This window comes from Coregonus lavaretus (assembly GCF_964263955.1).
Source record: "Coregonus lavaretus genome assembly, chromosome: 31".
In the NCBI taxonomy this organism is placed as follows: domain Eukaryota; kingdom Metazoa; phylum Chordata; class Actinopteri; order Salmoniformes; family Salmonidae; genus Coregonus; species Coregonus lavaretus.
This window is the reverse complement of record NC_140018.1, coordinates 36,023,100-36,049,254: the sequence shown is the minus strand read 5'-3', so window position 1 is coordinate 36,049,254 and position 26,155 is coordinate 36,023,100. Positions and strand designations below refer to the sequence as shown.

At 42.6% G+C, this 26,155-nt stretch overlaps 1 protein-coding gene across 1 annotated transcript in view; it reads left to right on the top strand.

The window, feature by feature from the left end:
* Positions 1-25,051, top strand: part of LOC311106464 (uncharacterized protein) — a 54,799-nt gene extending 29,748 nt beyond the window's left edge. Inside the window, exons 13-22 of the mRNA XM_084148800.1 lie at positions 633-778; positions 3,838-3,964; positions 5,894-5,923; positions 6,038-6,150; positions 6,457-6,589; positions 7,153-7,292; positions 21,052-21,175; positions 22,697-22,855; positions 23,536-23,698; positions 24,508-25,051. Coding sequence (XP_084004926.1) covers positions 633-778; positions 3,838-3,964; positions 5,894-5,923; positions 6,038-6,150; positions 6,457-6,589; positions 7,153-7,292; positions 21,052-21,175; positions 22,697-22,855; positions 23,536-23,698; positions 24,508-24,596 — 1,224 coding nt within the window. The 3' untranslated portion in view covers positions 24,597-25,051. The remainder of the gene's footprint in view (positions 1-632; positions 779-3,837; positions 3,965-5,893; positions 5,924-6,037; positions 6,151-6,456; positions 6,590-7,152; positions 7,293-21,051; positions 21,176-22,696; positions 22,856-23,535; positions 23,699-24,507) is intronic.
* Positions 25,052-26,155: the final 1,104 nt, after the last annotated feature.

The window sequence follows — 26,155 nt, the reverse complement described above, 5'->3', positions numbered from 1 at the left end:
CTGGGTTGCTTTGTTGTTATTCTGTATCTCACTGTTCAAATAAACCTACCATTAAAATTATACACTGATCATGTCTTTATCAGTGGGCAAACATACAAAATCAGCAGGGGATCAAATACTTTTTTCCCTCACTGTAAAGTCATCTTTTTCAATGTTGCCAAAATGCCACGTGCATCCACTTATATCAGTGCATTCGTAACAACCTAACCATTACAAAACGTATATTTGATCAAATAAGCCTGATTTAGCAAATTAGCAATTCAATTTTTTGTTGACCAAATTCAGCACTCTCTCATTGATCTCCATACAACAATTCCTCACTTCATGGGCTTATTTTCATGGACAGAGTAAAACCTCTCGCTTCGCCTCTTCCTCTCTGGTACCATTCAAATTGCTGTGGGGTGAGGGGTTTTGTACGTTCTAGTAATTCTACTTCTATGGGTGTGCCAAATGACTTGTGGTCCTGTGTGTCTCAGTTGGTAGAGCATGGCGCTTGCACTGCCAGGGTTGTGGGTTTGATTCCTGGGGCCACCCATATGTAAAATGTATGCAAGCATGACTATAAGTTGCTTTGGATAAAAGCGTCTGCTAAATGGCATATATTGTTGTTCATAATTTTTTTCCCATGACAGGATTTCATGTCCCCGCACATCAAAATGTTCAGCGAGAGAGACTTTGGCGAGTTGGGCGGTAACATCGACCTCATAGAACCTATCATCAATATGGAGGAGATTGGCTACGGGCTGAAGACGCAGTCTCTCCACGTTATGGGCGGAGTGTAAGTCTGATATCTCATTTTCTTTCTCTGTTTCCACCTCTGATGTGCACTGTTAAAGCTGCAATCTTCAATTTCAACAACTTGACCATGCCACTTTCTTTGGTAAGTTTAGGGATAGGGCTAGGGAAATATAACCACTTTCAAATTCAAAAATACCTATTGATCCATGACCATTAATTGAAATGACCTTTTAACAGCAGGGAATATTAGATTGTGGCTTTAAGTCTCCCTTGCCAGGTCTTTTTGTTTAATAGGAAAATGACCAGTTAGTTGAATAGAGAATGCCAGGACGGTGCTCTGCTATTCAGTTTGAATGTAATGAGACAAACTGTAACCCACTCATTTACTGTCCTGATTTAAATACTCCAGTGAGCTTATGTAGCTGAGGTCAGGGGTCAGAGGTCAGGCAAGTTTAATTATTATCACTGCATCTGAACAGTTGACTTCCGTGAGTTAACTTCCTGCCTACCTGTGTAGGTGTGCTATAGTGGCATGTGTACTACCTGACTGACAAAACCGGAAATCTTAGTGTTCTAATAAAAAGAAGTTAGTTTCCTGCTAGCTGTGAAAAAGTTAGCTGACTAGCCAAACAGTGTAGCTTCTGAAAGCATATTTGAACCTAGTTAAAGGTAGAGTCAGCGAAGTAAACAGCAATATTGGGACGATTTTTGCAACAACTAAGAAAGGAAAGGAAAGGAGCGTTGAAGCACGAGTGTAAACTTCTCTGCTTTTTTGGTCCCGCAGATATCAGGTTGTAGCTATTGAAACACACCCGTGCACATGCACAGATACTCTGTGAATACGCTGGGAGTGCATCGTCTGCTGCGCTGCTCGTGGCAATGTCATATCACAGTCTCAGTTTAAAGATATGCAAGTTATAAGTGAGCCTAGAGATTGACACACACTATCTTATAGCATGTGCAGCCCTCTATAATAATATTAATATAATATAATATGCCATTTAGCAGACGCTTTTATCCAAAGCGACTTACAGTCATGCGTGCATACATTTTTGTGTATGGGTGGTCCCGGGGATCGAACCCACTACCCTGGCGTTACACGCGCCGTGCTCTACCAGCTGAGATATAGAGGACCACAGCCTTAACACTATTACAAATGTGCCTGTGCTAGCTAATTGTTTCTCACTATATGTCTAACGCGTTCATTCATGTACAGTATAAAGTTCATTCTCTCCAGCTCAGGGTCTAGTTCAGTAGGGTTGAGTTCAGTAGGGGTTTTAAAAAGGAAACAAAAACAAGCGTTTCTCATTGGACAAGTTCAGGTAGTCCCTACATGTTTCACTCCGTTTTTGTACGTTTTGTCCCTAATAAACATGATTGTAGTTGTAGAGCTGACTATAGGCTGGCTGCCACTCCCCGCCTCAACACGTTGAGACAGGGCGCCAAACCGCCTCAGATGTTCAGTTCAGTCCACACCTAATTTCCTGTGTCTATCTGTCAGTTGGTCATGTAACCAGCCCACATCCCTGTGTCAATGGCCAGAGGGCATAAGCGTGGGAACAAGGTGGTGCAGGAGTACTGAAATAAGTCACAGGCGGTCAGAGTTAGCTGAATGACAATATAATAATCCTTTCAATTACAACTGTAACAGTGTTGTCTTATACAAGGATTTACTAAGCTTTCTGGTTCAATGTTTTGGGATAAAGGGCTAACCAGGTTAAATGCTTGTGAATGACTTGTGGAGTTTTGAAGTTATCAGCGGCAAGTTGGGCTAAATTCATGTTTGGGCTTTATTTTACCTATCCCAAGTTTTGTTTACAGACTAGGCCTGTTTTCTTGTATTGACAAATCATAAATCATACCTTGTATTTCCTTTTTTTGTTGCAAATTTGATATTATCATATTGTTGATTACTTTATTGACATGCTGAACATTTCGTTTTTGGTAGAAGAAAGTAGACATAAAATGTATCTACAGTACTTGGAATTCATTGCCGTATAGCTCACAAAATGGTGGTGTATTGTATGTGCAGCGGAACACTTTGCCTTGCTTTTGGAGGTACATCTCTGGTTATGTTAATGTGTTGTGAACCCTGTTACCCTGTTATTATAGTGTACTGTACAACCTCATCGTTGTCGTGCTTCTTCCGTTTGTGAAGTTCTAACTAAACTCTGTGATTCAACCTGTTGACTCAACCCAGCAGATAGAGACTTGTCTGTGGTCTTCAACACACACACACACACATGCAGGCATGCACGCACACACAGACACACACACTATTTATCTCGCTCTCGCTCTCTCACGCTCTCACACTCTCTCTCACTCTCCTCAGCTTCTGCTGTGGTCTTTTCTATCCTGTACGCACACACACACACACACACACACACACACACACACACACACACACACACACACACACACACAGCCATCAAAGATACTTTAATCAAAGACAACATTAATTAAAAGTGTGCATGGGAACGTAAGAGCTAATCTTATCTACATGTTTGATCTGAAATGTCAATGTTAATGTAAAATATTAACCTTGGTTTTATTACATTAATTAGATACTTCTTAGATACGTCTTGCTATCTATTCAGTTGCCATAGATTGTGTCTTCGGGTGACATCCATCTAAAGAGCACAGATCTGTAAAAAATAAAAATAAAACTCATAATGTGCAGCACAGTTTAATCTGAAATGTTTCTCTAATGGTGTGTGTGTTTAGGTTTGCCAAATTCTGGTAACTTTCCCTAAATTCCCCGGATTTCCAGAGATCCTGCTTGGAGGATTCCGGATTTCCTGCTTATTCCGTCCTGATTCCAGGAATCCTCCAACCGGGATTTCTGGAAAGCCTGGGAAGTTTGGAAAACGTACTTGAATTTAGTCAACTGTGTGATTCGTGGATGCATGCGATGCAACCACATGTTGCAATCTTTGGAACTTCTGTTAGAAATTATATTGTTATTTTGCTCACTGCTCACTGCCAATTGTTCACCAAAATGTTGGCCCTCGGACTGAAACATCGAGGGACTAACTGAACTTGCAAAATGTTTTGATATGTTGTGCCCTAATGAATATGGCCCCCATGTGTCCCACCTAGGTGGGTGGTGTTCGAGGAGGCAGGGTTCTCTGGAAAGGTGTATGTGTTGGAGAAAGGCCTCTACGGAAGCCCGGAGGACTGGGGGGCCCTTAGCTCCAAAATCAGCTCCATCATGCCCGTCATTCTGGTAAATAATGTACAGTACCAGTAAAGAAGTTTGGACACACCTACTCCTTCAAGGGTTTTTCTTTATTTTTACTATTTTCTACATTGTAGAATAATAGCGAAGACATCAAAACTATGAAATAACACATATAGAATCATGTAGTAACCAAAAAAGTGTTAAACAAATCAAAATATATTTTAGATTTTAGATTGTTCAAAGTAGCCACCCTTTGCCTTGATGACAGCTTTGCAAACTCTTGGCATTCTTTCAACCAGCTTCATGAGGTAGTTACCTGGAATGCATTTTAATTAACAGTTGTGCCTTGTTAAAAGTTAATTTGAGGAATGTCTTTCCCTCTTAATGCGTTTAAGCCAATCAGTTGTGTTGTGACAAGGTAGGGGTGGTATACAGAAGATAGCCCTATTTGGTAAAAGTCCATATTATGGCAAGAACAGCTCAAATAAGCAAAGAGAAACGACAGTGCATCATTACTTTAAGACATGAAGGTCAGTCGATCCGTAAAATTTCAAGAACTTTTAAAGTGCAGTCGCTATGATGAAACTGGCTCTCATGTGGACCGCCACAGGAAAGGAAGACCCAGAGTTACCTCTGCTGCAGAGGATAAGTTCATTAGAGTTAACTGCACCACAGATTGCAGACCAAATAAATGCTTCACAGAGTTCAAGTCACAGACACGTCTCAACATCAACTGTTCAGAGGAGACTGTGTGAATCAGGTCTTCATGGTCGAATTGCTGCAAAGAAACCACTAATAAAGGACACCAATAAGAAGAGAGACTTGCTTGGGCCAAGAAACACGATCAATGGACATTAGACTGGTGGAAATCTGTCCTTTGGTCTGATGAGTCCAAATTTGAGATTTTTGGTTCCAACCGCCATGTCTTTGTGAGATGTAGAGTAGGTGAATGGATGATCTACGCATGTGTAGTTCCCACCGTGAACATGGAGAAGGTATGATGGTGTGGGGGTGCTTTGCTGGTGACACTGTCTGTGATTTATTTAGAATTCAAGGCACACTTAACCAGCATGGCTACCACAGCATTCTGCAGCGATACGCCATCCCATCTGGTTTGCCCTTAGTGGGAAAATAATTAGTTTTTCAACAGGACAATGACCCAAAACACACCTCCAGGCTGTGTAAGGGCTATTTGACCAATAAGGAGAGTGATGGAGTGCTGCATCAGATGACCTGGCCTCCACAATCACTCGACCTCAACCCAATTGAGATGGTTTGGGATGAGTTGGACCACAGAGTGAAGGAAAAGCAACCAACAAGGGCTCAGCATATGTGGGAACTCCTTCAAGACTGTTGGAAAAGCATTCCTCATGAAGCTGGTTGAGAGAATGCCAAGAGTGTGCAAAGCTGTCAAGGCAAAAGGTGGCTACTTTGAAGAATCTAAAATCTAAAATATATTTTGATTTGTTTAACACTTTATTTATTACTACATGATTCCATATGTGTTATTTCGTAGTTTTGATGTCTTCACTATTATTCTACAATGTAGAAAATAGTAAAAATAAAGAAAAACCCTGGAATGAGTAGGTGTGTCCAAACTTTTGACTTGTACTGTGTATTATAATTATACATTATTCATATTATAAAGTATTAATATTGCAAATTTAAATGATTAACTTTATAAAATAATTGAAATACAATTGAAATATACTCGAATCAGTTACCTCCTTTTGGAAGGGGGGCAACGTGGGAGGATTGACATGGGCCATACCGTATGGATGATGGACAAAGAGATAATGATAATTACAAAGTAATCTATGGAGTGGGAGTAGTGCACTTTATAGGGAACAGTGTGCCACTTGGGACACCCAGTGAAAATAACAAAGTAATCTATGACCAATAGGCTGATCCAAGAACTGTAAAATCATTTCCTCAGTTCTCTTAATAATGCCCTCATTTGTGGTTTATTTTTAGGATAATCTGGGAAAATCAGCCAATTTTAAGGTAAGTCAACTAAAAACAACAGAACCAACCTACATGTCTTTGTCATTTTGGAAACCACTCCATGAAAGCCACATATTTGACAGAATCTGACTTTGTATCTGTTGTGTATCTCAGATACAGTTGTTCTCGGAGCCTGGGTTCCAGGGTTCTGTCCAGGTTCTAGAGGACAGTGTTCCTGCCCTGCCACACGGGTTCTCCCTGGGTTCCTGCAGGGTGCTGGCTGGCAGGTGAGTACAGCACTTACAGCATGTTATTCCTCCAAAGTTCTACACTGTTCCATAATACTGTTCCATAGATGCATTTAGTAACATTTATAGTATCTTTCCTTTACCATTAGCTACATAATTTGCTAGATTAAGGGACTTGTGCCCAAAGTAATGTATATCTACATTTAGTAAATACTAGTACTTTGTACATTTGCTGTTGGAACATTATGATGATGTAATGGAGAAAAATAATACCTGATTGACAAATTGTCTCCTCTTTCTGTTTGTGTGTGTGTGTGTGCACATGTGTGCTTGTGTGTGTTCCAGCTGGCTGGCGTTCGAGGGCCAGCGCTTCACTGAGAGGAAGTATGTGTTAGAGGAGGGGGACTACCCTGATCTGAGGGCCATGGGGTGTGTGGGGCCCAACTCCTCTGTCCTGTCCATGCAGACCACTGGCTTTGTGAGTACCGTGTCTATTATCTATCTGGTTGTGTTCCAAATGGAACCCTATTACCTTTATGGTGCACTGCTTGGAATATGGGGCCATTTTAGACATTCTGTCAATCCTCCATGGCACAAATAATAATGTAATGTATAAATGGCAGAAAGAAAAAACTGCTTTTTCCAGTATTTCATCCAATACATTTTGGTCCCACAAATCACATGACTCATTAATCCCAAAAAGTCATTGTTTTTGGACAATTGTTTGGTGTAAAGGGTAACCAATAGGAATAGTGGCAGAGTCTATCTCGATATATGCTGCTTGGCTAGGGAGATGTTTGAGTAGGTTGAGTCGAGGTGATTTAGTTAGTGGAATGTTTAAGGTCGGTATCTCATGATATTTAAATGTATGAAAATGTTTAGTCATTCAAACAATAAAAAGGTCACCAGACATGGAAAGAGTGATTGTTCTTCATGAGGTTATCAGGGGACATAATAACCTTAAAAACCTCAAACTTACTCAAAATAACGTTGGTATTCCTCTCTCTCTCTCTCTCTCTCGCTCTCTCTCTCTCCTCATAGGAGTTTTCTCTGCCCTCGGTCACCCTGTTTGAGAGGTCAGGTCTGCGGGGAAAGAGGGTGGTTCTGTCCGCCGGCTCGATCAACCTGCAGCTGGCCGGAGGCTGCAGCCGGGTCCAGTCTGTCCTGGTGGAGGGAGGGATGTGAGTACACACATTACAGTCCATCTTTATGTCTCTGTCTGTTTGTCTGTCTGCCTTTATGTCTGCCTACATGCTTGCCTGCTTGTCTTTCTGCCTACCTGCCTGTCTGTCTGTCCGAGGTCATATGTTTGTATGCATGCAGCCTCCTAGTCTCGCGCACCAGACACTCCTCCCCAAGCTGTGCGCTCAAGCATGTGGACAAAGTGATGGGGCCCCTCCTAACCGCAGACAGAGCTCTGTGTGTGGGTGTGTTGCTTGGGAGGGAGTGTGTGCGTGCGTGCATGCATGTGTGCGTACATGCGCTTTTGTCTAAGAGAATCGTACAGGGTTCCCCAGGAAACAAGATCTTTATTTCCTTACAGTCCATACAGACCTGGTTTACAGTTTATGAGTGTTCAGGCTTCGGCACATATTTAGACCTGGCTTAGTTGACTAATTGGGTTCAAGCACATGTGCACACTCTGTAGGTATGTAATTTGGAGCTGAAGTACAGGTGTAGACCTGGTTTGTATGAATGTTGAGGCTTGGGCACTGGGGTAGACCTGTTTTATATGAGCATGCCCATGGATTTACCTGTGATGGTTTCTGACTTATAAACTAGAAATATCCTTAATCATGTCACAGAGGGAGGGAGAGGAATGCAGGACGTGTAAGTACTGACAGAACATGTTATTGGTAATTATCAAGTATCCTATGGAAATGAGGAGTGCCGTGGTCTTGGTTCTACACCAGAAGTTAATGGTTATCTGTAGGAGGAAAGTGTATGGTGGAGGCAATCACATGGTTGCAGTCACTGATAAGGGTGGATAGCTGTGGATCAGTGAGGAGTGAGGTCAGGTCAGGTCACATTAAGGTAGAAGGAACAGTTTATTGCCCACATCACTTAACTTCCTGCCTAGCAATAAACACGTAATGTTTAGAGGGAAGGGAGAATACTTCACCCAAATTGGGGTATATATACCCAGTGGGTGAATAAACTTGGTTGAGCTTTACTAATCGTCCGTGAGTTTTACTCGGTTAGTTTTGAACCTAACACCTGGTTTATATGAGTAATGGGGTGTAAGGAAACACAAGGCTAGTACAGGTAATTGGTCCGGATGGATGTCTATTGCCCATTCAAATCCTGGCAACAAGTTTGAGGTAGGAAAAAAGTGAATGGGGCTGGGGTACATGTGTTATACCACTGTACTATGAGTTGATCTATTAAATGATTAGCGTATACAGCTCAGAGGTCACAGGACTAAGATATGCAAATAACAAGGTTGGGGTGTGCAGCGAATAGCTGGATAGTTACTGTTGGTGACCTAGGAAATGGGTAACTGGGCTGATTGTAATGTCTTAGCAGATAATAACAAAAGAAGAACAATATTTACATGACTCAAAGAGAAGGAATATAATATATATTGTTTACAGGAAACTCATTCAACAATTCTAGATGAAGTTGTGTGGAAAAAGGACTTGGGGGGGGGGGCAAATATACTTCTCCCATGGGCAAAGAAACTCAAATGTGCAAACTGTCCAAACAGATCAGCAAGGTAGACAGATTATTTTAAATATGTTATTGGACCATAAACAGATATGGCTCATTAACCTTTACGGAGCAAATAAGGATGATCCACACTTTGACAATATATATAATAAATTATCAACCCTGCAAGCAATACAAGACTCTATTATTATGGTGGGTGATTATAATACTGTTTTAAATAGCTCAATGGACCGTAAAAGAAATCACACTACAAACTATCACCCTCATGCTCTTAAGGAAATCATGAATGTCATGGATACATTAGAACTAGTAGATATATAGAGGCCTAAATATCCTGACCTAGTGAGATATACATGGCGGAGACTGAATCCAGCTAGTCGTCTTGACTTCTTTCTTATGTCATTCTCGTTGGCACCAAAAGTTTAAAAAGTGTTGATAGGGAACAGAATGCGGCCGGACCATCATATAATTGGCATATACATTACTCTTACTGAATTTCCACGTGGGCGAGGATATTGGAAATGTAATCAAAGCCTATTGGATGATAACTTGTTTTTAACTAGGACAGAGGAATTTATAACTGATTTTTTTCTGACATAACATAGGTACAGCAAATCCCCTTATTGTATGGGACACTTTTAAATGTGCCTTTAGAGGCCATGCAATTCAGTACTCGAAAACAAAAGCAATTTAGGTCAAAAGAGTCCATACTAACAAAGCAAATAGAAGGTCTAACAGAACAGATAGATAGCAATAAAAACTGTAACATAGAGGCTCAGAATACATTAGAGGAAAAACTAAAAGAAATGGAGAAACTTATTCGAGAAAGATCAAGTGTAACATATTATAAAAATAAAGCAAACTGGATGGAATATGGGGAAAATTGCACCAAATTCTTTTTAAATCTTCAACATAGAAATGCTACCAAAAATAATTTACTGAAACTGGTTTCAAATGACGGAGTCACCCATGATTCCCCAAATGATATTTTGAAGGAAGAAGCAAAGTACTTTAAGCATATGTTTTCATTTCAGTCGCCTCCATCTCCTCTAACTGAAGCTAATTGTAGTTTATTTTATTTTATTGATAACTTTAAATTAACAGCCATACAGAAAGACTAATGTGAAGGTTAAATTACAGAGGTGGAACTTCTGGATGCAATTAAATAATTTAAGTCCAGGAAAACTCCAGGGTTGGATAGCACACCAGTACAGGTATACCAAACCTTTTTTGATATACTCAGAGGACCGTTATTTGCATGTTTTAACCACTCCTATGTAAATGATGGATTATCAGACACTCAAGAAGAAGGTCTAATTTCATTACTACTGAAACAGGATACAAGTGGGAAATATAAAGATCCAGTTCATTAAAAAAATTGGAGGCCCCTTACACGTCAAATCAAATCAAATTTTATTGGAATACAACAGGTGCAGACATTACAGTGAAATGCCTACTTACAGCCCTTAACCAACAGTGCATTTATTTTTAATAAAAAAAGTGAAATAAAACAACAACAAAAAAAGTGTTGAGAAAAAAAGAGCAGAAGTAAAATAAAATAACAGTAGGGAGGTTATATATACAGGGGGTACCGGTGCAGAGTCAATGTGCGGGGGCACCAGCTAGTTGAGGTAGTTGAAGTAATATGTACATGTGGGTAGAGTTAAAGTGACTATGCATGAATAATTAACAGAGTAGCAGCAGCGTAAAAAGATGGGGTGGGGGGTGTTGGTGGGGGGCAGTGCAAATAGTCCGGGTAGCCATGATTAGCTGTTCAGGAGTCTTATGGCTTGGGGGTAGAAGCTGTTGAGAAGTATTTTGGACCTAGACTTGGCACTCCGGTACCGCTTGCCAATGCCGTAACAGAGAGAACAGTCTATGACTAGGGTGGCTGGAGTCTTTGACAATTTTGAGGGCCTTCCTCTGACACCGCCTGGTATAGAGCCAGTACACAAATAGACAGGTATTCGTACACACTACCCTCTGTAGTGCCTTGCGGTCGGGGGCCAAGCAGTTGCCATACCAGGTGGTGATGCAACCAGTCAGGATGCTCTCGATGGTGCAGTCTCCTGAGGGGGAATAGGCTTTGTCGTGCCCTCTTCATGACTGTATTGGTGTGTTTGGACCATGATAGTTTGTTGGTGATGTGGACACCAAGGAACTTGAAGCTTCAACCTGTTCCACTACAGCCCCGTCGATGAGAATGGGGGCGTGCTCAGTCCTCTTTTTTTTCCTGTAGTCCACAATCATCTCCTTTGTCTTGGTCACGTTGAGGGAGAGGTTGTTATCCTGGCACCACACGGCCAGGTCTCTGACCTCCTCCCTATAGGCTGTCTCATCGTTGTCGGGGATCAGGCCTACCACTGTTGTGTCGTCGGCAAACTTAATGATGGTGTTGGAGTCGTGCCTGGCCATGCAGTCATGGGCGAACAGGGAGTATAGGAGGGGACTGAGCACACACCCCTGAGGGGCCCCTGTGTTGAGGATCAGTGTGGCAGATGTGTTGTTACCTACCTTTACCACCTGGGGGCGGCCCGTCAGGAAGTCCAGGATCCAGTTGCAGAGGGAGGTGTTTAGTCCCAGGATCCTTAGCTTAGTGATGAGCTTTGAGGGCACTATGGTGTTGAATGCTGAGCTGTAGTCAATGAATAGCATTCTCACGTAGGTGTTCCTCTTGTCCAGGTGGGAAAGGACAGTGTGGAGTGCAATAGAGATTGCATCATCTGTGGATCTGTTGGGGCGGTATGCAAATTGGAGTGGGTCTAGGGTTTCTGGGATAATGGTGTTGATGTGAGCCATGACCAGCCTTTCAAAGCACTTCATGGCTACAGACGTCAGTGCTATGGGTCGGTAGTCATTTAAGCAGGTTATCTTAGTGTCCTTGGGCACGGGGACTATGGTGGTCTGCTTGAAACATTTTGGTATTACAGACTCAGTCAGGGACATGTTGAAAATGTCAGTGAAGACACTTGCCAGTTGGTCAGCACATGCTCAGAGTACACGTCCTGGTAATCCGTCTGGCCCTGCGGCCTTGTGAATGTTGACCTACTTAAAACTCTTACTCACATCGGCTACGGAGAGCGTGATCACATAGTCATCCGGAACAGCTGGTGCTCTCATGCATGCTTCAGTGTTGCTTGCCTCGAAGCGAGCATAGAAGTGGTTTAGCTCGTTTGGAAGTCTTGTGTCACTGGGCAGCTCGCGGCTGTGCTTCCCTTTGTAGTCTGTAATAGTTTTCAAGCCCTGCCACATCCGACGAGTGTCAGAGCCGGTGTAGTACGATTCAATCTTAGTCCTGTATTGACTCTTTGCCTGTTTGATGGTTCGTCGGAGGGCATAGCGGGATTTCTTATAAGCGTCCGGGTTAGAGTCCCGCTCCTTGAAAGCGGCAGCTCTACCCTTTAGCTCAGTGCGGATGTTTCCTGTAATCCATGGCTTCTGGTTGGGGTATGTATGTACGGTCACTGTGGGGATGACATCATCAATGCACTTATTGATGAAGCCAGTGAGAGATGTGGTGTACTCCTCAATGCTATCTGAAGAATCACTTTTTTATTAACCGAGTCACTGGTGCTTCCTGCTTTAGTTTTTAGCAGGAATCAGGAGGATAGATGGTCAGATTTGCCAAATGGAGGGCGAGGGAGAGCTTTGTATGAGTCTCTGTGTGTGGATTAAAGGTGGTCTAGAGTTGTTTTTCCCCCTCTGGTTGCACATTTAACATGCTGGTAGAAATTAGGTAGAACGGATTTAAGTTTCCCTGCATTAAAGTCCCCGGCCACTAGGAGCGCAGCCTCTGGATGAGCATGTTCCTGTTGACTTATGGCCTTATACAGCTCATTCAGTGCAATCTTAATGCCAGCATTGGTTTGTGGTGGTAAATAGACAGCTATGAAAAATATAGATGAAAACTCTCTTGGTAAATAGTGTGGTCTACAGCTTATCATAAGATAGTCTAACTCAGGCGAGCAAAACCTCGAGACTTCCTTAGTATTTGATTTTATGCACCAGCTGTTGTTTACACATATACACAGACCGCCACCCCTTGTTTTACCGGAGTCAGCCATTCTATCCTGCCGATGTAGCGTATAGCCCACTAGCTGTATGTTGTCCATGTCATCGTTCAGCCACGACTCGGTGAAACATAAGATATTATAGTTTTTAATGTCCCATTGGTAGGATAACCGTAATCTTAGGTCATCCCATTTATTCTCAAATGATTGAAGATTGGCTAATAGGATTGATGGGAGAGGCAGTTTACTCGCTCGCCGTCGGATCCTTACAAGGCACCCCGACCTACGTCCACGATATCTCTGTCTCTTCCTAATGCGAATGACGGGGATTTGGGCCTTGTCGGGTGTCTGTAGGATATCGTTCGCGGCCGCCTCGTTGAAGAAAAAATATTCGTCCAATACGAGGTGAGTAATCGCTGTCCTGATATCCAGAAGCTCTTTTTGGTTATAAGAGACGATGGCAGAAACATTATGTACAAAATAAATTACAAATAACGCGGAAAAACACACATAATAGTACAATTGGTTAGAGGGCTGTAAAATGGCAGCCATCTTCTCTGGCGCCACAGTGTTGTGATGCAAAAATTCTAGCAAAATGTATAGCGCATAGAATTTAAAAGGTATTGTCGGACATTATTCATTCTAATCAGACAGGTTTTTTACATTAACGATACATTGGAGATAATATAAGGCAAGTACTGGAAACAAAAGAACACTATGAAAAATCTGGTAAACCAGTCCTGCTATTCATAGCAGACTTTGAAAAGGGATCAAGTACGACTGGAGTTTATATATAAATGCCTGGAGCATTTCAATTTTGGAGAATCTCTTATAAAATGGGTTAAAATCATGTATAGTAACCCTAGGTGTAAAATACTCCCATACCCTAGGTGTAAAATACTCCCATACTCCTGAGTGGCGCAGTGGTCTAAGGCACTGCATCGCAGTGCTAACTGTGCCACTAGAGATCCTGGTTCGTATCCAGGCTCTGTCGCAGCCGGCCGTGACCGGGAGACTCATGGGCGGCGCACAATTGGCCCAGCGTCGTCCAGGGTAGGGGAGGGAATGGCCGGCAGGGATGTGGCTCAGTTGATAGAGCATGGCGTTTGCAACGCCAGGGTTGTGGGTTCGTTTCCCACGGGGGGCCAGTATAAAAAAATTAAAAAAATGTATTCACTAACTGTAAGTCGCTCTGGATAAGAGCGTCTGCTAAATGACTAAAATGTAAATGTAAATGTAAATGTAAATAGTAAATCATGTCTATTTCTCAAAAAGTTTTAAACTGTCAAGAGGAGTAAAACAAGGTTGTCCATTATCAGCATATCTATTTATTATGGCCATTGAAATGTTAGCTATTAAAATCAGATCCAACAATAATATCACACTCCAATACATTTCAATAGAAAGTTAGCAAAAATAGATAAGATCTTGCTACCATGGAAAGGTAAATACAGTTTACATTTTGTCATTTAACAGACACTCTTATCCAGAGCGACTTACAGTAGTGAGTGCATACATTTTTGTACTGGTCCCCCATGGGAATCAAACCCACAACCCTGGCGTTGCAAGCGCCATGATCTACCAACTGAGATACACGGGACCACAAATACCTGTCTATTTGTGGAAAAATCACCCTGATTAACTCTTTAGTATTATCCCAGTTTACCTATTTGCTTATGGTCTTGCCTACGCCTAGCGAACAGTTTTTTTAATTATTTGACACAAAAAGATTCCATTTTATTTGGAACGGCAAGCCAGACAAAATTAAACGGGCCTATTTATATAATGAATATGAATTCGGAGGACAGAAATTATTAAATATTAAAAAATTAGACCTATCACTAAAAGCTTCAGTCATACAAAAGTTATACTTAAATCCAAACTGGTTCTCTACCAAATTAGTAAGATTGTCTCACCCCATTTTCAAGAATGGCCTTTTCCCCTTTATTCAGATTACAACCTCTTACTTTCAGTTATTTGAAAAGGAAATCATCTCCCAAATATCACTATTTCTAAAACAAGCCATAGAAAGTTTGTTACAATTTCAATTTAATCTTCCAGGACGACAGAACAAATAATGCATCAAATATTGTGGTTAAACTCAAATATACTAATTGATTAAAAAAAAAACATTACTTTTTGATTGTAAAAAAAAAAGTTTAATCTTCGTAAATTATATCATGGAAATGTCTGCGCTACCCAAAATTACAACCAAATAATTGCAGCACTACTGCAAAAATGGAAGAGGAAAGTGGAAGGGGGAAAAAGAAAGAAACTTGTCTGTCGGCCCTGCATTAAAGAACATAACTGGTTAAAGAAAATTGTGATAAATAAGAAAGTATACCAGTTTCATTTAAGGACCAAAGGATTGACAGCCGTCCCATATAGATTGCAAAATAGTTGGGAAGAGATTTTGACGTACCGATTCCATGGCATAGTGTTTATGAATGGATACGCAAAATGACGCAGATTCAAAACTTAGAATTTTTCAATTTCCATTATTATTACATTTACATTTACATTTACGTCATTTAGCAGACGCTCTTATCCAGAGCGACTTACAAATTGGTGCATTCACCCTATAGCCAGTGGGATAACCACTTTACAATATGTTTTTTTTTTATTTTTTTTTTATTATTATTATTAAAAAAAAAAAATCAGGGGGGGAGAGTGGTAGAAGGATGACTTTATCCTATCCCAGGTATTCCTTAAAGAGGTGGGGTTTCAAATGTCTCCGGAAGGTGGTGAGTGACTCCGCTGTCCTGGCGTCGTGAGGGAGCTTGTTCCACCATTGGGGTGCCAGAGCAGCGAACAGTTTTGACTGGGCTGAGCGGGAACTATGCTTCCGCAGAGGAAGGGGAGCCAGCAGGCCAGAGGTGGATGAACGCAATGCCCTCGTTTGGGTGTAGGGACTGATAAGAGCCTGAAGGTACAGAGGTGCCGATCCCCTCACAGCTCCATAGGCAAGCACCATGGTCTTGTAACAGATGCGAGCTTCAACTGGAAGCAAGTGGAGTGTGCGGAGGAGCGGGGTGACGTGAGAGAACTTGGGAAGGTTGAACACCAGACGGGCTGCGGCATTCTGGATGAGTTGTAGGGGTTTAATGGCACAGGCAGGGAGCCCAGCCAACAGCGAGTTGCAGTAATCCAGACGGGAGATGACAAGTGCCTGGATTAGGACCTGTGCCGCTTCCTGTGTAAGGCAGGGTCGTACTCTCCGAATGTTGTAGAGCATGAACCTGCAGGATCGGGTCACCGCCTTGATGTTAGCGGATACGACAGGGTGTTGTCCAGGGTCACGCCAAGGCTCTTCGCACTCTGGGAGGAGGACACAACGGAGTTGTCAACCGTGATGGCGAGATCATGGAACGGGCAGTCCTTCCCCGGGAGGAAGAGCAGCTCCGTCTTGCCAGGGTTCAGCTTGAGGTGGTGATCCGTCATCCATACTGATATGTCTGCCAGACATGCAGAAATGCGATTCGCCACCTGGTTATCAGAAGGGGGAAAGGAGAAGATTAGTTGTGTATCGTCAGCGTAGCAGTGATAGGAGAGGCCATGTGAGGATATGACAGAGCCAAGTGACTTGGTGTATAGGGAGAATAGGAGAGGGCCTAGAACTGAGCCCTGGGGGACACCAGTGGTGAGAGCACGTGGTGCGGAGACAGCTTCTCGCCACGCCACTTGGTAGGAGCGACCGGTCAGGTAGGACGCAATCCAGGAGTGAGCCGCGCCGGAGATGCCCAGCTCGGAGAGGGTGGAGAGGAGGATCTGATGGTTCACAGTATCAAAGGCAGCAGACAGGTCTAGAAGGACAAGAGCAGAGGAGAGAGAGTTAGCTTTAGCAGTGCGGAGAGCCTCCGTGACACAGAGAAGAGCAGTCTCAGTTGAATGACCAGTCCTGAAACCTGACTGGTTTGGATCAAGAAGGTCATTCTGAGAGAGATAGCAAGAGAGTTGGCTAAAGACGGCACGCTCAATAGTTTTGGAAAGAAAAGAAAGAAGGGATACTGGTCTGTAGTTGTTGACATCAGTGGGATCGAGTGTTGGTTTTTTGAGAAGGGGTGCAACTCTCGCTCTCTTGAAGCAGGAAGGGACATAGCCAGCGGTCAAGGATGAGTTGATCAGCGAGGTGAGGTAGGGGAGAAGGTCACCGGAGATGGTCTGGAGAAGAGAGGAGGGGATGGGGTCAAGCGGGCAGGTTGTTGGGCGGCCAAAATTCTTGCTACCAATAGAACGTTATTTATATGGGGGATACAATCTTCCAGCTCTGCAGATTTTGCTGCGAAGAGACAGAATCATTAGATAATTTGTTTTGGTACTGTCCATTTGTAGCTTGTTTTTGGTCAAAGGTCCAGGAATGGCTGAAGGATTGCAATATTTACCTGGAGCTAACCCTGCAGATAGCACTACTGGGTGATCTGAAAAGTCATAGTCAATCGATCAATAATATGATAATACTTTTAGCAAAAAATTTTATTTTCAATTTACAATGAGAATAGAAGGGTTCAGAACTTTTGTGAAACATCACAGTACAGTTGAAAAATATATGGCAAATAGAAATCCAATATGGATCGTGTTAAGAGATAGATGGGAGGTGTTGAATGGAGCTGAAGGATGGGACTAATAACAACTAACAACAACTAATAACAACAGGATAACTAATGTAAAGCATACTGAGTCCATAATAAGTATATGGGTTATAGGTTGAGAGCTTTTGTGAAAGAGCACAGTTAGAAAGATATGGCATATAGAGGCAAACATCATGAAAATGATCAGAGAGGTTGAGGGTAGAGGAAGTTCAGGAGTAAAAACAAACAAAATATAATTATTGTTAAATTGACTGTGTCCATAAAATGTATATACAGTGGGGAAAAAAAGTATTTAGTCAGCCACCAATTGTGCAAGTTCTCCCACTTAAAAAGATGAGAGAGGCCTGTAATTTTCATCATAGGTACACGTCAACTATGACAGACAAATTGAGAAAAAAAATCCAGAAAATCACATTGTAGGATTTTTAATGAATTTATTTGCAATTCCTTGTTTTACTCTGGAATTTTCCAAGCTGTTTAAAGGCACAGTCTACTTAGTGTATGTAAACTTCTGACCCACTGGAATGGTGATACAGTGAATTATAAGTGAAATAATCTGTCTGTAAACAATTGTTGGAAAAATTACTTGTGTCTTGCACAAAGTAGATGTCCTAACCGACTTGCCAAAACTATAGTTTGTTAACAAGAAATTTGTGGAATGGTTGAAAAACAAGTTTTAATGACTCCAACCTAAGTGTATGTAAACTTCCGACTTCAACTGTATTTTTGCGAGAGAAAAAAACATATGGGGGATTGGAAGTGATGCAGACAATTAGATTGATGGAAGTTACAATCTATCTGCAATATGAAAGCTGATCTACCCCCTTAAAAAAAAACATGGCTGCGATCGGCAAGAAACAGGGATGAGGTGAATTGGCAAAGGAACTAGAGTCATATGAGTAACAAATAGGGCATTTAGTGCTAGTATATGGGTGTACCTGTACTTGAATGTATCAATATTAGGGTATTGGCATGTGGGTGTTAGGGTTAGGGCATGAGGGTAACAGGGCTGGGGTATGTGGGTAACTGGGTTTAGGTGTGTGTGCTTACATTCAGAAAGTATTCAGACCCCTTCCATTTTTCCACATTTTGTTACTTTACAGCCTTATTCTAAAATTGCTTAAATTATTATTTCCACTCATCAATCTACACACAATACCCCATAATGACAAAGCGAAACAGGTTTTCAAAATAAAAATAATAAAAAATAATAAAAAAATGAAATAACTGAAATACCGTATTTGCATAAATATTATAGACTCAAAATTGAGCTCAGGTGCATCCTGTTTCCATTGATCATCCTTGAGATGTTTCTAAAACTTGATTGGAGTCCACCTGTGGTAAATTCAATTGATTTTACATGATTCGGAAAGGCACATACCTGTCTACATAAGGTCCCATAGTTGACAGTGCATGTCAGAGCAAAAACCTAGCCATGAGGTCAAAGGGGTTGTCCGTAGAGCTCCGAGATAGGATTTTGTCGAGAAACAGATCTGGGGAAGGGTACCACAAAATGTCTGCAGCATTGAAGGTCCCCAAGAACAAAATGGCCTCCATCATTCTTAAATGGAAGAAGTTTGGAACCACCAAGACTCTTCCTACAGCTGGCCGCCCGGCCAAACTGAGCAATCGGAGGAGAAGGGCCTTGGTCAGGGAGGTGACCAAGAACCCGATGGTCACTCTGACAGAGCTCCAGAGTTCCTCTGTGGAGATGGGAGAACCTTCCAGAAGGACAACCATCTCTGCGGCACTCCACCAATCAGGCCTTTATGGTAGAGTGGCCAGATGGAAGCCACTCCTCAGTAAAAGGCACATGACAGCCCGCTTGGAGGTTGCCAAAAGGCACCTAAAGGACTTTCAGACCATGACAAACAAGATTATCTGGTCTGATAAAACCAAGATTGAACTCTTTGGCCTGAATGCCAAGCGTCACATCTAGAGGAAACCTGGCAGGGACTGGGAGACTAGTCAGTATCGAGGGAAAGATGAACGGAGCAAAGTACAGAGAGATCCTTGATGAAAACCTGCTCCAGAGCGCTCAGGTCCTCAGACTGGGGGCGAAGGTTCACCTTCCAACAGGACAACGACCCTAAGCACACAGCAAAGACAACGCAGGAGTGGCTTCGGGACAAGTCTCTGAATGTCCTTGAGTGGCCCAACCAGAGCCCGGACTTGAACCCAGTCGAACACCTCTGACGCTCCCCATCCAACCTGACAGAGATTGAGAGGATCTGCAGAGAATAATGGGAGAAACTCCTCAAATACAGGTGTGTCAAGCTTGTAGTGCCATACCCAAGAATACTTGAGGCTGTAATCGCTGCCAAAGGTGCTTCAACAAAGTACTGAGTAAAGGGTCTGAATACTTATGTAAATGTAATATTTCAAATACATTTGCAAACCTTTCTAAAAATGTGATTTTGCTTTGTCATTATGGGGTATTGTGTGTAGATTGATGAAGAAAAAACACTGATTTAATCCATTTTAGAATAAGGCTGTAACATAACAAAATGTGCAGAAAGTCAAAGGATCTGAAGACTTTCCGAATGCACTGTATGTAGATTTTGGGGCTGAGGAATGGAGGTAAATGTAATTTTATTGTATTATAGGCAGAGCACTTTGTTCCCATTGGTCCCAATTTTGACTGCGAAATAAAACATAATGTTTTAAATAATTTCAATATTGGTATTTAAAAAAGCAATATGGACTACATGTTCGGCATAAGATTTGCATAGTGGCATGTCTGGGGAAAATTTGGGAATTCATCAATGTATTAAACAAACCCAAAGGTATCTCATGTCATAGCACAACTTCACTGCCACTGTCACTTGCCATTAACACCCCCAGAACAGTTCATCAACCTTTTGTAAACATAGAACACAATGCACTTCACACAAGGTGCCTGTGTGGGAATTATAGTTGTAGCTATTATTGCATAGATAGTTTAGTGAGGTGACTACAGACCTATTATTGCACAGTTCACAGTTATGGAAATGGTGCATCAAGTTTAGTGTAGAACTAATCTTGTCTACCAGCCGTCTCTCTCCGAAGCAATTTAGACTGGGAACGAGGTTAGTGTCGAACGCAAGGTCAGCAGGAAGTAGGAATCTCAAATCGAGGCATCATGGGAAGAGGGAAGGGAAATGTCGGTGAGATGAGGTCTGGTCCAGGACCGGTGGAAAATTATTGATTGTGTGTGATATTCAGACTGGAGGTGTGGACTCACCTCTGGAACACACGGGAACACAAGGGGACCCGGCAGGGTCTATAACTCAAGAGTGGGACATTCTTGCAGGGAGAGAATGGAGCTTTTGATTCCAGATAAAGCGATAAAATTAGCAAAGGCCCAAACGCACAGACACATGTTACTGTGTTGATGTGTTTTTATGGGGATTGAGTGAGTGAAAAGGCAAAGGAATAGTTTCTTAAAATGACATGTGAGACACCTAGTTTGGTAACTGTGTTTTTACCTTGTCTTTGATTGACACTGTAAGAAATAATTTCAGTCAAATGTAATATGTGAGATACCAAGCTTTGCTAGGGTGTATTGTTACTTTTTTATTGACACGTGAGTTTAATTGACACTTGGTTTTGATTGATACTTGACTATGACTAACACTTGGGTTTTGAGTCACACTCGGTTTTGATTGACCCTTTACTTCTTTGATTGACAGGTGGATGCTGTATGAGGGGATCAACTACCGTGGTGCTCAGATTCTGCTGAAGCCCGGCGAGGTGCCTGATTGGCGCACGTTCAGTAGCTGGCAGCGAATCGGATCCCTGCGCCCACTGATCCAGGTGAAAAGCCATCTCAAATGTGATTACGTGATTATGTGGGCGCACAGAGATTGAGGCCGGGATTCAATCCAAGGCACGTCAATAGAGCTGCGCACTATAACAGACTTTTAAATGGAATTTACACTTGAGCCAAAATGCGAGCTCTACAAGTCAGGGAAAAAGCATTTTTAAAGGTGCTTTTTCAGCTCTCTAGTGCACTGCTCTGTAACAGGCCTAGGATTGAATCCCTGCCTAAGCCCAAAGGTGTTCGATGGGGTTGAGGTCAGGGCTCTCTGCAGGCCAGTTAAGTTCTTCCACACCAATCACGACAAACCATTTCTGTATGGACCTCACTTTGTGCACGGGGGCCTTGTCATGCTGAAACAGGAAAGGGCCTTCCCCAAACTTTTGCCACAAAGTTGGAAGCACAGAATCGTCTAGAATGTCATTTTCTGCTGTAGCGTTAAGATTTCCCTTCACTGGAACTAAGGGGCCTTGCCCAATCCATGAAAAACAGCAACAGACCATTATTCTTCCTCTACCAAACTTTACAGTTGGCACTATGCATTCAGGCAGGTAGCGTTCTCCTGGCATCCGTCAAACCAGATTCGTCCGTCGGACTGCCTGATGGTGATGCGTGATTCATCACTCCAGAGAACGAGTTTCCACTGCTCCAGAGTCCAATGGCTGCAAGCTTTACACCACTCCAGCCGACGCTTGGCATTGTGCATGGTGATCTTAGGCTTGTGTGCGGCTGCTCAGCCATGAAAACCCATTTAATTAATCTCCCGACCAACAGTTCTTGTGCTGAAGTTGCTTCCAGAGGCAGTTTGGAACTCGGTAGTGAGTGTTGCAACCGAGGACAGACGTTTTTTCCGCACTACACGCTTCAGCACTCGGCGGTCCCGTTCTGTGAGCTTGTGTGGCCTATCATTTCGCGGCTAAGCCGTTGTTGCTTCTAGACGTTTCCACTTCACAATAACAGCACTTACAGTTGACCGGGGCCACACTAGCAGGGCAGAAATTTGACGAACTGACTTGTTGGAAAGGTGGCATCCTATGACGTGCCACGTTGAAAGTCACTGAGCTCTTCAGTAAGGCCATTCTACTGCCAATGTTTGTCTATGAAGATTGCATGGCTGTGTGCTTGATTTTATACACCTGTCAGCAATGGGTGTAGCTGAAATAACCGAATCCACACATTTGAAGGGGTGTCCACATACTTTTGTATATTTAGTGTACATTGAGAGCACTTTGTACTGAGAACTATCTGTGGTTTATAGACAGTAAACAGAGGCCCTAATCCAGTGTGTGTGTGCCTGTCTGTGTGTGTGTGTGCCTGTCTGTGTGCCTGTCTGTGTGTGTGTCTGTGTGTGTGTGTGTGTGTGTGTGTGTGTGTGTGTGTGTGTGTGTGTGTGTGTGTGTGTGTGTGTGTGTGTGTGTGTGTGTGTGTGTGTGTGTGTGTGTGTGTGTGTGTGTGTGTGTGTGTGTATATGCATGTGTGTGTATCCATGCATGTCCATGTGTGTGTTACCTGAGCAGCGACGGGTGCACTTCCGGTTGAGGAGCCAGGAGGCGGGCCTTTTGATGTCCGTCACCGGGGATATGGACGACGTCAAGCTGATGCGTATCCAGGCAACGGAGGAGACGGGCGGAGTCGAACAGATCTGGTTCTATCAGGATGGACATCTCCACTGCAAGGTATGGCTAGGGACAATTGTCATGGCAACGGGGTGTTTAGAGGTGCAGGTGGACAGGCCAGGAAAGCCCTACATTTAGTGCTGTGGCATAACAAGCACTTGAGCAGGGGTATTTCAATCTGAGGCTGGAGTACTGCTGGTTTTCTGTTCTACCTGATAATTCATTGCACCCACCTGGTATTCGAGGTCTAATCAGTCTTTGATTAGAGGGGAAGAATAAAAATCAGCAGTGGAACCTGATTCGAGGTCCAGATTTGAATATCCCTGCACTAGAACCATCACTGTAGGGTTTGCGCAAAAGTGGGTGTCAGACCCAGTTCTTGGGTAATACATTTTCCCTTTGGAGATTTGTTAAGTATTCTACCTATCTAGTAGTCTATGTCTCGGTCGTGGGTTGCACCTTCAGTACTTATACTTTATACTTCCAGAGAAGAACGTGGCCTTGTAACTTCACATAAATTGAAGTTATTGACCAGGATAATCATGGATTATGGACCAGGATCCAGCATCCATCCATTTTTTGGGTGTAGAATAACTTTTGAGTGAGCAGGCCCATTTTTTTAAGTGTGTGATTTACTGTCTGTAGTTTTGGTATGTATGCTGCACAAATGATTTCCTCTTTAGAGCGTAATCAAGTTTTCCAATCTAATCTACTCTCTGTCTATGTCCCTGTTTGTCCAGATGCTTGAGTATTGCTGTGTGGTTCCATGCAGTAGCGTGGCCATGGCAGGCAGTCGCATGGGCGTGTCCCCTGAGCCTGCCAAACAACATTCCTGCTGGAACATCACTCCTGACGGCCTCATCCGCTATACCGCCACACCCAACCTGCTCCTGGAGGTCAAAGGTGAGGCAGAAACAACAACAGACATGGATTACCAGGGTAATATTCACTAGGCTACAGTGTGCACTGATGAATATGACCCATGTTTGCTGAATTCCAAATCGACCCCCAGCCCTTACTCCCCAGCCACTCCTGTAGATCTGAGAGGATTGGATAGGTAGAAGCAATATGACAACATTTCCACCCAGCCAATCAGAAGGCAAGAGAAAGTGCCTAGGCTGTAGTGGTCTAGGCGTCCATTTGGAATACAGAATCTAGTTTGTGTGTCAGTGTAAGTTATTATTCACTGGTTTCATTTCACTGTCCCCCACGATGAAACCGGAGGGGGGACTATGGATCTGTCTCAGCCCATTCGTACGTTAATACGTACGCACGTTAGTTAGTCACACACGATATCTCAGAAACCACTGGCACGAAACTTGGGTGAATTATGCATCTTGCCATAGAGATCTAGGATTTACAAAATTACACTGATTGGCCCAAGGGTGGAGCTATAGTAATCAACTGAAATTCCAAACTTTGAACAAGCATATCTCCTGTCCCGTTTGATCTTGAAAAAGCTGGATTCAGTATTGTGTCAAGTTTAGAGACGGAAAGGGTTTGAATACCCTAAAAATGTGGCCCTCCTTTCTCGCTTACTTGAGGTAATCACTTATTTGTAAGTGATTGGATAAGTGAAGGCAAGGTTTCCACTTTGTTGCTTTCACTGATCCAACCTTGACCGATAAGTGATTGCCTCAAGGAAGGGAGGAAGGATGCATTTTATGGTCATGGAATAACGCCCAACTCAAACCTTTTGTCTATCTTAACAGGTGGACAAAACTACGACAAAAAACAGGTGATTCTCAACATGTTTGATCCAAACAAACCCAACCAAAGATGGACAGTGGAGATTCTCTGAGGTCTTGTTGTGAGAGGGCAAAACTGGGTGAAGTCACTGAGGCGCAGCTCGCCAAGGGGCCTCAATGCTCTGTGGCGCAGCTGCAGCGTTGTCCCCATTCAGGCCTCAAGGACAAGATGCCTATGGAACAGAACATTTGCTGGTGGAAGAGGAGCTCATATACAGTATACTATTTCCTTTGAGGTCAACACGGAAAATATATCGATCTTCCAGGGAAATCTATAATGTTGTATTACTTCTTCACGGACAAACAAGGACAAAGCAATAGTATTCATTACTCCATTACGAGAAAGTGGACTCAGAAGAGTAAACTTGAAATATTTTCCCTATCCATTAATGTTATCTGATAACATATCATGAGGTTGACATTGTAAAACATTTTATGAATATATGAATTTGTTGGACATTTTATTACAGCCTGTTTGTGAATAAATATAATGTAATGTAATGTGTTGATATTTTGTCACTAGAATATTTGGAATAACAAAATACCTAACAAGGTCTATATATATATATATTTTACTTTGCAGTAATGAATTCTCAACACACAAACCCACAAATATACCAAGATATAAATAAATGTAGCCTTTTGTCGAACAAGCAGTTTATCTGCAGAAACAGCTCTGGGGTAAGTTTCCCCTATGTATGGATCTAGGATCAGCTTCCCCTCCCCTAATCCTAACCTTTACAATTAGTGGGGAAAATGCATAACTGACTCAAGATCAGTGTCTAGGGGCAACTTCACTGCAGAAACACAAACAATGCATCCCAAACATTGTTGTGCAGTAGAGGTCAAGAACAGTGGTGGTCGGTGCCGTTTAAGATGAGGGAGCACAATTTTTTTTTTATTGAGCATGGCCTTATTTCTATTACAGCATATTGGATGACTGCCATTCATAATTCATATTCCCTTCACCCAGCTCAATGTAACATCGATAGGTTTAGGCTACTACATGATACTCACATTTTCCCTATACCCATGCTACACCCTAGCCTATGAATAAAAGTTTACAACGTCGGTGCACAGGTCGAGAGAAAATGTGTAGTAATCAAGGTACAGACAGTGACACGTTCAATACCGCCCTGCATCTAGCTGATCTAGGGTGTAATCATTAGTCCAAAAGTTGCAAATTAGAGTTTCTATTGAACAAATTCAGGTATTGTTCAGATTTTATTCCCCACAGAAATCTAATGAGCATAATAAAAATATCCCCATCAAAATCCATCAGTTTAAGCTAGACATCTGTTGGATGCGCCTCAATCCACCGCATCTGCCTATGTCGGTCGCACTTCCGCATCTGCGGTGAAAGGTGACAGCGCTAGAGCTGTGTTTGTCAGACCATGAGACGTCCCTAAAATCAGTCTTTTCACAAAATCGTCTGTAGCGTCCGAACCATTTGGGCTACACACTAATATGACCCCTCTGTGCAAAGGTGAGACTCTTTGCTCTAGGACGCCCACAGGCCTCACAAGACTCCTCTGAAGGTCCCCCAGTACCAGTTGAAAAAATTAATGGAATTATATATGGAGACTGTTTAAGAAATGTTTTTCAACAGATT